Source organism: Taudactylus pleione, unplaced genomic scaffold (genome assembly GCF_031769625.1).
Source record: "Taudactylus pleione unplaced genomic scaffold, aTauple2 ptg000086l, whole genome shotgun sequence".
Taxonomy (NCBI): Eukaryota; Metazoa; Chordata; class Amphibia; order Anura; family Myobatrachidae; genus Taudactylus; species Taudactylus pleione.
Window position 1 is genome coordinate 23,670,359 of NW_028284488.1, and position 15,896 is coordinate 23,686,254.

General features: G+C 44.3%; 1 protein-coding gene across 2 annotated transcripts in view; it reads right to left on the reverse strand.

Moving 5' to 3' along the window:
- Positions 1–5,416: 5,416 nt before the first annotated feature.
- GRM3 (glutamate metabotropic receptor 3) overlaps positions 5,417–15,896 on the reverse strand; it is a 244,806-nt gene continuing 234,326 nt past the window's right edge. The window contains exon 5 of one of the 2 annotated variants that reach the window (XM_088468926.1): positions 5,417–5,493. In XM_088468926.1, coding sequence (XP_088325052.1) covers positions 5,417–5,493 — 77 coding nt within the window. Of the gene's footprint in view, positions 5,500–15,896 lie in introns of both variants that reach the window. The other variant, XM_088468927.1, reaches the window with a different exon arrangement.

Sequence of the window (15,896 nt, forward strand, 5' to 3'; positions counted from 1 at the left end):
ATGTGGATATTTAACAAGCATATTTACTTAAAGAGGGCATACTTTTGTGGTATGAACCAATATTTACCATAATGTGGCTTACCAATTCACTTCAAAATGATATGTCATGCCTTGTGACTATTAGGGGTAAATTTACTAAGATTCGAGATGGTCCCGATTTTTAAAGTGACTTATCTCGCTAGAACTCGACAAAACTTGGGTTATTTAATCCCTTTTTTTTTAACCAAATTTACCAACAGGCGATTTGAGGCTAAATGAGTTTGCCGATGGTGAAGCAGAACGAGATATCTCTCCCGAGTATCTCATTTTGCTGGAGATTACTCACCCGAGATTGCAGTGTTTTCTCTCTGCAAATCTCTCCCAAGCTAGCAGCCTGCACATATCAGTGAGATATGTGTTGGCTGCTTGTGTGTTAAGACTTGTAAAAAAGGGTTAAATGTTATTAAAAAAAAATGACGTGAGGTCCCCCCCCCCCAGAGACTAACCAGCCCCGGACTTGCCAGCCTGTCCTGGTTCTTAATTTACAGGGTAAAAAATGTGTAGGGTTCCACTGTAAATTTCAGAAACAGGACCAGGCAGTAGGGACAGAGCTGGTTTTAAATATACATAGAAAAAAAATTACGTGAGGCTCCACGTATATTTAAAACCAGTCCTGGACCCTTTCTAGCAGGGGGGGGGGGGGGCTGATGCCACAGCCAGGGGTGCCCTTTCACCGGGCCCCCCAGCCGCAGCATCAGGCCTGACCACAAGTCAGCCGAGGCCAGGGACCCCTGGGAAGTTGAGTACCCCTCCAATAAAGGGGTACCTGTCTCCAGGGCACCCCTGGCCTAGGCTGATAGCCTGGGGCTATCCCACCATCCCTGATCGTGTAGGTGTAGTGTAAAATTAGAATTAACAACATTGTCTTTACAGTGGAACTACAGGTCCCAGCAAGCCTCCCCCGCATGATGGTACTTGGAGAACCACAAGTACCAGCATGCGGGGCATTAAGGGCCCACTGGTACCTGTAGATCACCTGTAAAGAAATGTGTAAATAAACACAACACACACCGTGAGAATAAAGTTTTATTACATACATACATACATACACACACTTACCTGCTGCCAGATGTTCATGTCCACGTAAAGTATCCATTCCAAATACCTGAAAAAAAAAAGCCAATACTCACCCTTTTGCCCCTTGAAGTTGTCCGCAGTAATCCTTTTAGGTGGCCGGACACTCTGTAACAACATGTACCCGCATGGTGTTACAGTATCGTGAATGACTTCAGTGTCCCAGCCGCCAGCCAACCAGCGGTGGCTTCCATTAGCGGCCGCTCATTGGCTGGGACCCATGTGGACTTAGCCAATGAGTGGCTCCTCCACGTGGGTCCCAGCCAATGAGCGTCCGCTAATGTTAGCCGCCGCTGATTGGCTGACATCCTGGCAATAATGAGAGCTCAAGCCCTGAGTTCTCATTATTGTTACTGTATCAACATGCTGACGCGTGTTAATACAGAGAAGCCTTCTGGATTACTGTGGAGAACATTGGGGGACATAAAGGTGAGTATTGGATCTTTTTTAACAGGTAATTCATTTACTTTACATTGACAGGGGGACGGGAACATTTGGAAACAGGTGAGTATGTGTAAGTGTGTTTATGGATGCAATAATGCCTTATTTTTATAGTGTGTTGTGTGTTTTATTAACCATTTCTTTACAGGTGAACTACAGGTACCAGTGGGCTCTTAATGCCCCGCATGCTGGTACTTGTGGTTCTCCAAGTACCAGCATGTGGGGGAGGCTTGCTGGGACCTGTACTTCCACTGTAAAGACAATGATGAAAATTCTAATTTATACACTACACCTAACACTATCAACCCGCCACCAACCGCCCAGGGGTGGCGGGGATAGCCCTGGGCTATCAGCCTAGGCCAGTGGTGCCCTGGAGAGGAGGACCCCTTTATTGGAAGGGTCCCCAACTCACCAGGGATCCCTGGCCTGGGCTGACTAGCGGTCAGGACTGATGCTGTGGCTGGGGGGCCTGGTGAAAGGGCACCCTGGCTGTGGCATCAGCCCCTCGCTAGAAAGGAACCAGGGCTGGATTTAAATATAGGGGTAACCTCACGCCAATTTTTTTATCCCTATATTTAAAACCAGCTCTGTCCCTGCTGCCTGTTGCTGGTTCTTAAAGTTACTGTGGAACCCTACACATGTTTTTCCCTGTAATTTTAAGAATCAGGACTGGCTGGCAAGCCCGGGGCTGGTTAGTCTTTTGGGGGGGACCTCACATCATTTTTTTCCTAAAATTAACCCTATTTTAACCATTTACAGAAATAAACATACACAAATCACAATGATTTGTGTATGTTTCTTATCATCTCACAGCTCAGGGGGTTGAGAGTTTGAAAAGAGATTTTGACAGAGAGTTTGCTCCTATCTCTCCCTAGCTTGTCATCCTGATTCTTGGTACATTTCAGAGATGTATGTTTTAGGTGAAAAGTACTTCCGATTTGGCTTTTCTTGAGTACATATGGACAACTACTTCAGTCAGTTTAATGTGTTGCTAATAGCAAGGAATATTATTAATAACCTCCATAGTAACAGTGTATTGTAGAGAAGATGAAACAAGCTTGTTAAATATTTAATGAACATAGCGCTGTTTTAAATGAATACTGGTTGTATACCTTATGAATTGTATTGTTGCCATATCTGGCTATCGGTCCTTTGTAGAATTACGCCAGAAGCCATACATTCATTTTACTTTTTATATCTCCAGATACCCCCATGTCAGTGCAACAAAATAGTTGAAAAATACCAAGAAATACATGCTGAAAACCTCAGTAAAGGTTTCATTACTGGCTTCTTTACATTAATACTGCTTCATTTGTGCAAAAACAACCAGTTACATAACATGTAACTATATGCATTCTAAAATTTATTACAACCATAACCTAACTTACAAAATAGTCATAGTAAAGTAAATGACCATATATTGAAATGGCAGAAGCCATAAATACTCAATGGGAACAGCAAGTTGTGTACTAGAGATGAGCGAAATTATACAGAAAATTTTGGGAATTTGGAGATTCATGATGTAATCGGCCATTTCACAGAGCTTGCCATAAAATCATTGAGGGGTTAATGTATGAAACAGTGAAAAGCATGGAGAAGTGGGCCAGTGGTGATGTTGCCCATAACAACCAATCAGCTCCTACCTATCATTTTATAGCATGTACTTGGAAAATACCATCTTGAAGCTGATAGATTGCTATTGGCAACCTCTCCACTGGTCCACTTCTTCACTCTTTTCACTGCTTGATACATAAACCTCTGAATGTCATAATACACTGTAGGTCAGATTCAGAGTTGCATGCAAGCTGTCCACAATTACACTGAATGCGGATATTCACCCACATGGCGAGATATACGCATCTATGCAGCTGCACCTCCCCTATCCATCACCTAGGGCTGTTGCATGCACTTACATTAGCCCAATCCTTGGCATAGCCTGCAATTCTGTCTACACGCCCTCCCTAAACTTTGCCTACGTGCAAACACCAGATTACCACCCAGTTATGCCCATGCAGCCACAAGTGGAATTGAGAATGAGTTGCATTACCTTTAGATGTGTGTGATCCGTGACTAGACATGAGCTATGATAATAAAAGCAAGCTCCAATTGCAAAACAGACTTGCATGCATCTCTGCATCAGCCCCTGTGTTTGCACAGTTCAATTGCAGGAATCAATAAAGCTGGGGCAATGACGATGAGTTAATTCTGCTGTGTGCTAGGGTTGGTGTAGGACTGAGAACACTGAGGGCTGATTCAGAGGTGCATGCTATTGCAGCCATGACTGCGCCCTTTGTGGCAGCGTATCTACGTCTTTATTCTAAAGCTGCAGTCGTTGGTCTTCATACTGTGACGGCCACCAGATGCAGCGCTAATCCACGGCTGTGTGTATTAAAACGCACCATGGGTTGCACATTGGAGATTGCACCTACTCCATGGCAGGTGAAATTCTCTATCTGAACATGGCCACCAGGGTCAGTACAACTGCGTCTTTGTATTCAGTCACTTACCATGACACACCCTTATCTGGCTAGCCACTCCCTGTTACCTCCCTGAAATGCCAACAGAAATTGAATCTATCTGCATGCAATTTCGATCTACGTCTTATAGCAGCAATCATTGGTAACCAGCGGTACCCATACGCCAGGTGACTCAATGCTGGCACAGGCTGAAATCATCATCCGCTTGTGTGAGGGATAGACAATACGTGCACCTCTGAATCAGGCCCTTAGGGGCTGTTCTAAGTTGGGAGCAAAGCAAAAAAAGCTAGTACTGTATCTTTCCACTTCGACAAACCATGATGCACTGCAAGGGGTGCAAATACATTTATTTCTTTTTGCATTCAGGGTAAATACTGGCCACCTTTGCATGTAGCCCACAAATGCTGGACAGTTTATTTTTACACTGCAATTTATATTTGAGCTAGGACACGCACCTCTAAAATCTAAGGGGGTCATTCAGACCCACACGCAAGCGGCAGTACGCTCGCAAGTGGGTCGATGTTCCCCACTGCGCATGCGCATGATGGAGGGAGCTCTGTCGTGCGCATGCGCGAGACCCGGACTGCGACAGCCAAGCTGTTGCTCCAGGTCTCGCACCAAAGGGGGCATGCTGTCGATGTTGATTGACAGCACGCCCCCTTTGGTGGGCATGCCGGGGGCGTGCCTGCCAGACGGAGGTGTTCCCATGGGAACGCCTACCGTCTGAAGCCGGCCCCACTGACATCACTAGTGATGTCAGTGGGAGTGATATTGGCTCTGATAGAGCCAAAATCACTCCAGGGCTTGTGGCTGGGAAACCCTACCGCAGGGTTTCCCTCGCAAGTCCGATGGTCACGATGGTCAAGACCCACAGCTATACGAGCGTCCAGGAGGACGCTCCATTTTAATGGAGGAGGGCCCTGATTCAGAGCGAGCGCTCTGGTCAGAGCGTCCGGCTCTGAATCAGGCCCTAAATCTCTCTGCAGATTTTGAACCTGCCCCCCTTCCTTTTAGTACAAGGTGTAAAGTTACTTGCTCTTTGTTTGCATCACTCCCAACTCAGAATCAGCCCATTAAGGTCAATTTCCACTGGCAAAATATGCAAAATTTGACTAGCAAATGCAGGAAGGTGGATACATTACAGAATAGATGTTAAAAGTCCGCTCATCTCTATTGTGTACATAATTCACTTTATTTACATGGTCTCTAATTTTGTATGTTACAGTGATAACTGAACCCATCTAAAAATCTCTAGAACATCATTGTGTACAGTCCTGAAAAATATTTTTTTTTTTGCAAAAAAAAAAATAAAAAATACAGGACTGCACAAGAAGTGCATATTTTCTAACAGTCTAAAACCTTAAAGACAGACATGTTGGTAACGATTATAAGGATGATGTGGTGGAGTCTAGAACCTCTCCTCCATTGCAAATGGTAGGTGTGTAGTGTGCACAGGCTGTGGCTGAGGCTGAAAAATAAACAGACAAAAAATAAATAAACATAAGGGCATTACACGAGTAATATAACCAAGGTAAAAAGAACGTAACACTATTATAAACTAGTGAAAATAAAAATCCATCCAAAAAAATATATCAGTTTACATTTTTTCTTCATATACCAGTTTTTCTGATGTATCATTGGAATCTTGGAAAAAGAAGAAGGAAAGAAACTCTATTTGGTGAGCACTCTAATGGAATATGAATAAATTAAAACATAACTTTTATTAATACACATTAATATATCTATGACAAAAAAACGGAAATAGACATACAACATTTAACATATAAGTACCCAAATTCATAGAAGGTTGGTAAAGAGGTCTATAGATATATACTAAATGAGACGAGCATCCTATCTCAAAAAGACCTCTTTGATCAATGATTAATGCAATGGGTAATCAAATACGAAACATTATCATATATATCAAATTGATTACATCGAACAAGCGGCGAACATCTGAAGCAACATAATATACATATAATACTTCAATAGTATGAATGAAATCACACCAGTATGTATAGCATATTACCTAAAGAGATTAAGTAACAGGACGGTCAGGGTCAAGATACATCCACCTGTGATTCTACTTCCCCTCACTTAGCAGAGGCTATCAATGAGGGGTGAGGGATCATCTGGTGGCAATGTAACCCCTGGAAACAACAGCGTAACCGTAATGTTACTCACTATTTTGCTTCTGCTGTCAAGGGTCTTACATAATGCATAGGACCCTTAATGAGAGAGTTACTCTGAATGAGATTGTCATCAGTTAATAGAGTAGATAGTTAGAGTGAGTAACCTATCATGGTTATATATTCTTGAAATAAAGTCTTAATTGTTGTACCAAGAATGACATAAGTTCTCGTCCTGTATTCATTAGTACCAACTGTTCTTAAATAGTTTAAAGGATATTAAATTAGTATATAGAATTCTTACTGATAATCTCTACAAATGGATAATTGATACCAGAGGAGATACTGACATAAGATATATAAAAGTTAATCGTTCATAGTACACTTGGATTGTAATAATAACACAGAGAGTATTTAATCATATGTGGATATCAATTTGTATAATATTCCCACATTAAATGTTACTATAAGGCAGCGTTGACAGCCTTCCAATTGAAGACTAGGTTAGGTAACAGCATTGGAACTTCGTAGGAACAGTCAGATAGCAATAAGAAATAATATCAAATGACATACAAAATAATGAAAAAAATGCTTAAAAATAGGGCAGTTTCCCAATGGTTGGGTGCCCTAACACATAATAACTAGCTAAATAGTTTGTCCAACGCACTAAACCTATATCACATCACTACTAGCAGTAAATAGAAAGGAATATAATTATTCCAGTGTACATGTATACATATTAACAGTGTGACACAAATCCCATCTGTAAGAAGTAGTAGAGTAATAAATGGAACAGTGTCCCAATCCTAATTGTGTCACACTCAGAGCTGTGCAAAGGACATAATGACAGCTGGTATATCTGTAGTCCAAGTGATTACCAGTAATTACTCCACCTGTAATGTATACTCACATCCCCCATACCTAAACGGAGCGATCGCCGCACAGCGACTCACCATGTCCGGACACACGGGGAGCGAGCAACCAAGGGGGAGCAACAGCAAACATGTAGCAAGGTATACTGACTGGTGGATGAGGTGTCCTGCGTGGCGCCACGCAGGACACCTCATCCACCAGTCAGTATACCTTGCTACATGTTTGCTGTTGCTCCCCCTTGGTTGCTCGCTCCCCGTGTGTCCGGACATGGTGAGTCGCTGTGCGGCGATCGCTCCGTTTAGGTATGGGGGATGTGAGTATACATTACAGGTGGAGTAATTACTGGTAATCACTTGGACTACAGATATACCAGCTGTCATTATGTCCTTTGCACAGCTCTGAGTGTGACACAATTAGGATTGGGACACTTTTCCATTTATTACTCTACTACTTCTTACAGATGGGATTTGTGTCACACTGTTAATATGTATACATGTACACTGGAATAATTATATTCCTTTCTATTTACTGCTAGTAGTGATGTGATATAGGTTTAGTGCGTTGGACAAACTATTTAGCTAGTTATTATGTGTTAGGGCACCCAACCATTGGGAAACTGCCCTATTTTTAAGCATTTTTTTCATTATTTTGTATGTCATTTGATATTATTTCTTATTGCTATTTGACTGTTCCTACGAAGTTCCAACGCTGTTACCTAACGTAGTCTTCAATTGGAAGGCTGTCAACGCTGCCTTATAGTAACATTTAATGTGGGAATATTATACAAATTGATATCCACATATGATTAAATACTCTCTGTGTTATTATTACAATCCAAGTGTACTATGAACGATTAACTTTTATATATCTTATGTCAGTATCTCCTCTGGTATCAATTATCCATTTGTAGAGATTATCAGTAAGAATTCTATATACCAATTTAATATCCTTTAAACTATTTAAGAACAGTTGGTACTAATGAATACAGGACGAGAACTTATGTCATTCTTGGTACAACAATTAAGACTTTATTTCAAGAATATATAACCATGATAGGTTACTCACTCTAACTATCTACTCTATTAACTGATGACAATCTCATTCAGAGTAACTCTCTCATTAAGGGTCCTATGCATTATGTAAGACCCTTGACAGCAGAAGCGAAATAGTGAGTAACATTACGGTTACGCTGTTGTTTCCAGGGGTTACATTGCCACCAGATGATCCCTCACCCCTCATTGATAGCCTCTGCTAAGTGAGGGGAAGTAGAATCACAGGTGGATGTATCTTGACCCTGACCGTCCTGTTACTTAATCTCTTTAGGTAATATGCTATACATACTGGTGTGATTTCATTCATACTATTGAAGTATTATATGTATATTATGTTGCTTCAGATGTTCGCCGCTTGTTCAATGTAATCATTTGATATATATGATAATGTTTCGTATTTGATTACCCATTGCATTAATCATTGATCAAAGAGGTCTTTTTGAGATAGGATGCTCATCTCATTTAGTATATATCTATAGACCTCTTTACCAACTTTCTATGAATTTGGGTACTTATATGTTAAATGTTGTATGTCTATTTCCGTTTTTTTGTCATAGATATATTAATGTGTATTAATAAAAGTTATGTTTTAATTTATTCATATTCCATTAGAGTGCTCACCAAATAGAGTTTCTTTCCTTCTTCTTTTTCCAACCCAGTTTTTTACTCTAGTGAGCACCTCCACTACCCAATACATTATACTCTTCATATGAATAGGGAACAGTGGTTATAAGTTTGATTAATTATACCCATACTACTACAGGTCAGTGGGTCGATTTTCCCTTCTCCCCTTCCTTTCCATTTGATCATTGGAATCTTCTGTGGTGCCAAAATTGCAGGAGTGAAAGGCTTTACTTGAAATTGAAATGCTCACCCAGTTGTGATGTCAGCCCAGACATATCGAGCAGTAGATTGGTAATTGCGCATTGTCTTACCAATCAGCCACTTGGTTGGCAGATCCGTGTGTCTGCAAACAAGTCAGACAGTTGTGTACCCAGCATTAGTTTCTTACAAAGATGTGACAATGATAGTTTTAGATCATGGAGCTACAGCAATCAGGGGTGCTGGGAGGGAGTTGGAGGGGCCTGACAGGGGCCTAGGCCAGCCGCTCCCCCCCCTCTGACTTACCTGTCAGTGACAGCAGCCTCTCTCCCTAACTTAGCTCACACACTGCTGTGTGCTGGACTGCGGTTGGTCCAGGGAGGCTGCTTCCACTGAGCTCAGCAGATGTCTCCTCTGCTTGCACCTGATGTGTGGGGGGAGGGGGACAGCAATCGCACTGATTGCGCCCACCATGGATCTTACCTCTGGCTGAGAGGCACACAGTCTGGCACTGCTGTCTACGACCTGACATCAATGGTATGGATGGGGGGAGAAGATACAGCAAAAGTGGCCTAGAATGGCAATCAGGGTCAGATTAAGGATTGTGGGGGTCTCTACCAATAAAATTACATAATGTCAAATAAAGTCGCCCATATCCCAAACAGTGCACCCATATGCTGCAGTGTCCCCTATTATACCACAGTGGCCCTAATATGCCAAACCATGTCCCCTGTTATGTCACACAGTGCCCATCTATGCTGCAGTGTCCCCCATTATGCCTCACAGTGTCCCCCATATGTCACACTGTGCCCCCCTATTAAGACATACAGTGTCACCTACTGTTTATGCCACACAGTACCCCCTATTATGCCACTTTATGCCCCCTATTATACCTCACCATGTCCCACCTATTATGCCGTACAGTGCCCCCTATATTCCACATAGTGCCCAATATTATGCCATAAAGTGTCCCCTATAGATATGCCACACAGTGTTCCCCTATCATATCACACAGTGCTTCCCTATGCTGCAGTTACCCCTGTTTTGTCCACTACTACTACTCACCTGTGAGTCCTGGCTGGCTCCTAATGATGCTGTGGTGGCAGCTGTCACGTACTTCTCTAAGGTCTAGATGACGGGGCTGTTGCTGCAGTATACATAGTGCAAACACAGCAGCTATTTGCTCTCTTAAGCATTGTGTCCAGGGGCATTTCTATAATGGGTGCAGGGTGTGCTGTGCACACGGGCCCCTGGGTCCAGGGGGGCCAACACCTCACACCCTGCACCCATAGTCATTCATATACTTACACTAAGCCGGCAGTGCAGAGCAACAAATATCACTGGAAAAATGGCGTTGGCCATTTTCCCAGTGACTCATGCATGCGCAGTTCTGCTGTCCCTGGGAAAACGGTGCGGGCCACATTTTTCCAGAGACGCATGCATGTGCAGTAGATTCTGGCACTGAGCCAGAATCTACTGCACCACGGGACTGCCGGAGAGAGGAGGGGGCCCATGCTGAGTCTGCAAATAGGCCCCCTCCTCTTTTAAAATGCCCCTGATTGTGTCAGTGCTCTATATGCCACCACACCAGGGAACAGGTGCCGCTAGGACGAAGGTACATCTATGAATCAGGCCCTATGTACTGAGACTTGGATAAAGTGGATATAGATAAAGAACTAAACAATCAGCTCCTAACTGTCACTTTACAGGCTGTGTTTGAAAAATGTCAGTTAGGAGCTAATTGGTTGGTACTTATCTCTCTCCAAGGCTTGGTACATGGGGCCTTATTCAGAGCCGGACGCTCTGACCAGAGCGCTCGCTCTGAATCAGGGCCCTCCTACCTAAACTTGGAGCGGCCTCTTGGATGCTCGCATAGCTGTGGGTTACCACCCACAGCTTATGCGAGCGTCCATGATGATGGTCGCGATGGTCAAGACCATCGCGACCATCGGGCTTGCGACGAGATCCTGCGGTAGGATCACAGTTCTATGCACATGCAGTGAAACTGACCATGATCTCAACCCCCTAGTATGTCTTCTGGGATCCAATTTTACCACTCTATGAAGTTTTCTTCCAAATGGTAAATAAGTGCACACTCATTTTCTGTTTTATGGAGCTACACCCAAAAATACTATGTACTTACTTTTGTTGGAATGTGGAACTGTTTGAAAAGTACAATGGTATTAGTGGAACTATGAAGGTAGTAAACGTCCAGCCTATATTACTTTAAGGCCATACTGTGGGCCTGATTCAGAGCCAGACGCTCTAACTAGAGCGCTCGCTCTGAATCAGGGCCCTCCTACTTAAAAATGGAGCGGCCACAGCTTATGCGAGTGTCCATGATGATGGTCGCGATGGTCAAGACAATCACGACCATCGGGCTTGCGACGAGACCCTGCAGTAGGGTCTCGGTGACCGCAAGCCCTGGAGTGATTTTGGCTCTATCAGAGCCAAAATCACTCCCACTGACATCACTAGTGATGTCAGTGGGGCCGGACCCAGACGGTAGGCGTGCCTCCGTCTGGCAGCCACGCCCCCAGCACGCCCACCAAAGGGGGCATGCTGTCAATCAACATCGACAGCACGCCCCCTTTGGTGCGAGACCTGGAGCGACGGCTTCCCCGTTGCTCCCCGGGTCTCGCGCATGCGCACGATGGAGCTCCCTCCGTTGTGCGCATGTGCACTAGGGCACCATCGACCCGCTTGCGAGCGCTCAGCGCTCGCGAGCGGGTCTGAATCAGGCCCATAGACTTTAGTTTTTGTCATGCATTAACGAGAATATCAGTCAGATTGCTATTGAAGTACAGTTCCTAAATTCCCAAAGTCAGTATGGGCTAAAAATGGCAGGTCTGATATTACTAGACTTTATGAGACTGGTGCAGCAAACATTGCTTCTTGTGTGATATTTCTCATTAACTGCCTTATTGTACTGGCAACATAATGGTTTTATTGTTCCTGAGGGTTTTGATTCTCATCGATTACAAGTTTCCAATACCAGTACTTTTCAGAGTAGTAATTAGAGTAGTAATTAAAATTTCTTAGAAAACTCTGACAAGGTAGCTGAAAATTAATATAGTTATTGACAGTGCTCTCCATGTAGACTCTGCACTAAGCCAAAGATACACAGGTGAATCATAAAAGCACGAGGGACACATTCACAAAGCCTTTTGCAATACTTTGGGCTCTGTTAAAAGAACTGTGAAAAACCCTATATCAGAGATAAAAGACTTTCTCACAGCATCAGGCTATTCATGTAGTGGGAACTGTCATGCTCTAGCCAATCAGTGCAGCCCTATTAATTTTTCTGGAGAGTGTCTGTGAGTGATCTCTCATTAGTGGCGGGGTCTCGAAAGGGACAAGTTGCGTCATCTATGAGGATTTTTATTTTTTGCAAGGTACCCGGGATGCCATCATGGAATCAAAAGGACCTACAGTGTGTGTCCTGTGTTTAATATTTCTTTACAGGTGGGCCTCAGGTGCCAGCTAGTCAACATCCTTTAATTATACGTTAATCCATAAGATACTTATATTAAATTGATGGATGTTACTGACATGTGATATTATCAAAAAGGATTGTTAATATATAATTAGTAGTGGTAATGTTCATTCACTACTACTGTAAGCAGTCTCTAATCCATCCTGTTAGAGTTGGCATTAAAAGCAGTGCATAGTAATCTATATAATAACACCAAAATAATAAATTATAGTTTTGTTTTAAGTGTATTTAACACTCATATTATTATAATATTTCTCTTTAGACTGATGGCATTTAGTTATGGAGAATTGCTATGATGGAATTGCCATATTATAATGCTCTCACTTCACACCATATAATAGGAACTTGCTCATAACTAGCTGTGCTACATAATGTTCATCTTATTCACTGTACTATAAAAGTCCCAGCTTAAGCCACTTAATTAAAAGATGTCTCTAAAGTGTAACAGTCTAAAGATAGCTGTTAATGGTAGATTGCAACAATGTTGCTTCCTGCTGGCAGTCTCTAGTACATGCTGCCTAGTATCACCTCAGAGACAATGCAAATATTAGGAAGTGTTTATATATTTAACAGGGAATGGATATGAAAGGCTTTATATGGTGACACACAATGGAATTACCTTGCTCTGTTGTTATCACTTAGTTTAATAATTCACACAACATATAACAAGATCCTACTCATTACTAACAGTATTACACAATGTCAGTCTTTGTTAGCTATGCTGTGAGACTCACAGCTTAAGCCACCTCATTAACAATATACATGATAAACTAATACGGGTAGTTAATATACTGTACATCCTCTTTCAGATCACACAGTGGACCTGCTGAAATGCCATGTAAACATCTTTATCAGCTTATTATTTTGGTGTTATTATATAGATTACTATACACTGCTTTTGGTGCCAACTCTAACAGGATGGATTAGAGACTGCTTTAGTGAATAAACATTACCACTACTAATTATATATTAACAATCCTTTTTGATAATATCACGTCAGTAACATCCATCAATTTAATATAAGTATCTTATGGATTAACGTATAATTAAAGGATGTTGACTAATTAACAAATTTTCCTGTAGATACAGACAGGAATCATAAGACAATACTAGGCGTACTATATCAATTATTCCAGGTGACAATCATCCTATTTATTTATATACCACCCTCATTTGTGATTTATTGTATTACAGAGTAGTACCCAGGGGCGGATTGGGCCACCGGGACGCCGGGCCATTTCCCGCTGGCTGATGACTTTAGCTGCAGCTGGCTGCTGTGATATGAGCTTCTGCAAATGCGCAGAAGCTCAAGCCGGAGCCGCGGTGACTAAAGGTGCTGACACTGGCCTCCCGCAAAGCGAATGTCCCAGCAGCAGCCATATTGGGGACAGGGGCCGGCCGGTCAGACATTGGTTTACACTGGCTGGCCCCTCCCCAGGACCAGCCAACCTATCACCGGGCTCAGAGTGGGCTGAACGGAGCAACCATCCTCTTCCTGCTTCTGCCTCCTGGGTTGATCACTGCCTGTGGCTGTGCCTCCTCTGCGTCCCCTCCTCACCCAGTGGCTGATCCAAGTGGGCGATCGCACCCCGTAAAACACAACTGGAAAAAGGAAAAAAAAAAGTTTTTTTCCCATAAGGGGGCATGGCCAAGGACCCACGATTAGGCCATGCCTCCTTGATCCAGCGTGCTCTCTACCGGGACAAGCGCTCAGGAAGAGGAAGAGCAAGAGGAGCAGCAGGACGCCAAACTCAAAGAAATGGTGCAGTTCAGCTGCTGAAATGAAGGTCAGTTGGAGGGGGCTGGAGAGCTGGTTGGTTGGTGAGGTCACTCGGGGCTGGAGGCTGGAATGACAGGGGCCTGGAGGGGAGCCATTATGACAGGGCCTGGAGGGGAGACAGGAGGCCGGAAAAGTTGTGGGGCTGGAAGGGACACAGGGCTGGAGGCTGGAATGACAGGTGGCTGGAGGGGACACAGCTGGCTAAAAGCTGAATGACAGGGCACTAGAGGGGTCACAAAGGACTGAAGGCTGGAATGATGAGGGGACAGGAGGCTGGAATGACAGGTGGCTGGAGGGGACACAGAGGGCTGAAAGCTGAATGACAGGGGGCTGCAACTATACACAGAGGACTGAAGGCTGGAATGATGAGGGGACAGGAGGCTGGAATGACAGGTGGCTGGAGTTGACACAGAGGGCTGAAGGTTGGAATGATGAGGGGCTGGAGGGGACAGGAGGCTGGAATGACATGTGGCTGGAGGGGACACAGAGGGCTGAAGGCTGGAATGGTGAGGGGCTGGACGGGGACAGGAGGCTGGAATGACATGTGGCTGGAGGGGACACAGAGGGCTGAAGGCTGGAATGATGAGGGGCTGGAGGGGACAGGTAGCTGGATGGGACACAGAGGGCTGAATGGCTGGAATGATGAGGGGCTGGAGGGGACAGGTGGCTGGAGGGGACACAGGTCTGAAGGCTGGAATGACAAGTGGTTGGAGGCTGGAATGATGGGGGGCTGGAGGGTACACAGAAGACTGGAGGCTGGAATGACAGGGGACTGGAGGGGACTTAGATGGATGGAATCTGGGGGGAACAAGGGGCAGGAGGCTGGAGGGGACACAGGGCACATTTCTGGTTGAACTTCAGTTGTACGATGATGACATTGTTTATATTCCTACACAAACAGGCTTTTTCCAGACCATGTGATCTTCAACGTGAATTCTTACTACTGATTGAGGACATTGGACCTCATTCAGAGCCGCTCGCAAAAAGCGAGCGCTCGCTCTGAATGAGGGCGGCCGCATCTAAAAAATGATCCAGCCTCCTGGCCGCTCGCTAGGCTGTGGGTTACCACCCACAGCCATAAAGAGTGTCCAGGATGAAGGTCGCAATGGTCAAGACCATCGCGACCATCGGGGCTTGCGACAAGACCCTTGTGGTAGAGTCTCATCTGCCGCAAGACCCAGAGAGCTTTCGGCTCTAATAGTGATGTCAGTGGGGCTGCCCACAAACAGCAAGCATTCGCTTGGGAACGCCTCCGTTTGTGAAACCACACCTAAAAAACAGGGCGAGCTGTTGATCAACATCGACAGCCGCCCCTTTTGTAGTGAGCCCTGGAGAGAGAGAATTTGTCTCTCGCTCCAGGGCTTGCGCACAGCCAAACATCGACCCACTCAGAAGCTTGCGAGCGGGTCTGAATGAGACCCATTGTCTGCCCATGGAGGATCAATTTCTTCAGAGGTTCCCCATTGCTGAGAAACCACCATATAGGTAAGCTGAGTTTTTATTTAGTACACACAAATACAGTATTGATTTTTTTGTCCTTTTAAGTGGGGCACCAAAAGGAATGTTCACCCTGTGCTCTACTTGATCTAGCCCGGCCCTGATATAACACACAAGGTCCCCCTCCTACAGGTGACTAAAGCCAGGTTAATGAGGAGTCTGAGGACCCAGACGACACGTACCTCACTCCCTGGGCCCCCATTGGGATCCATGATG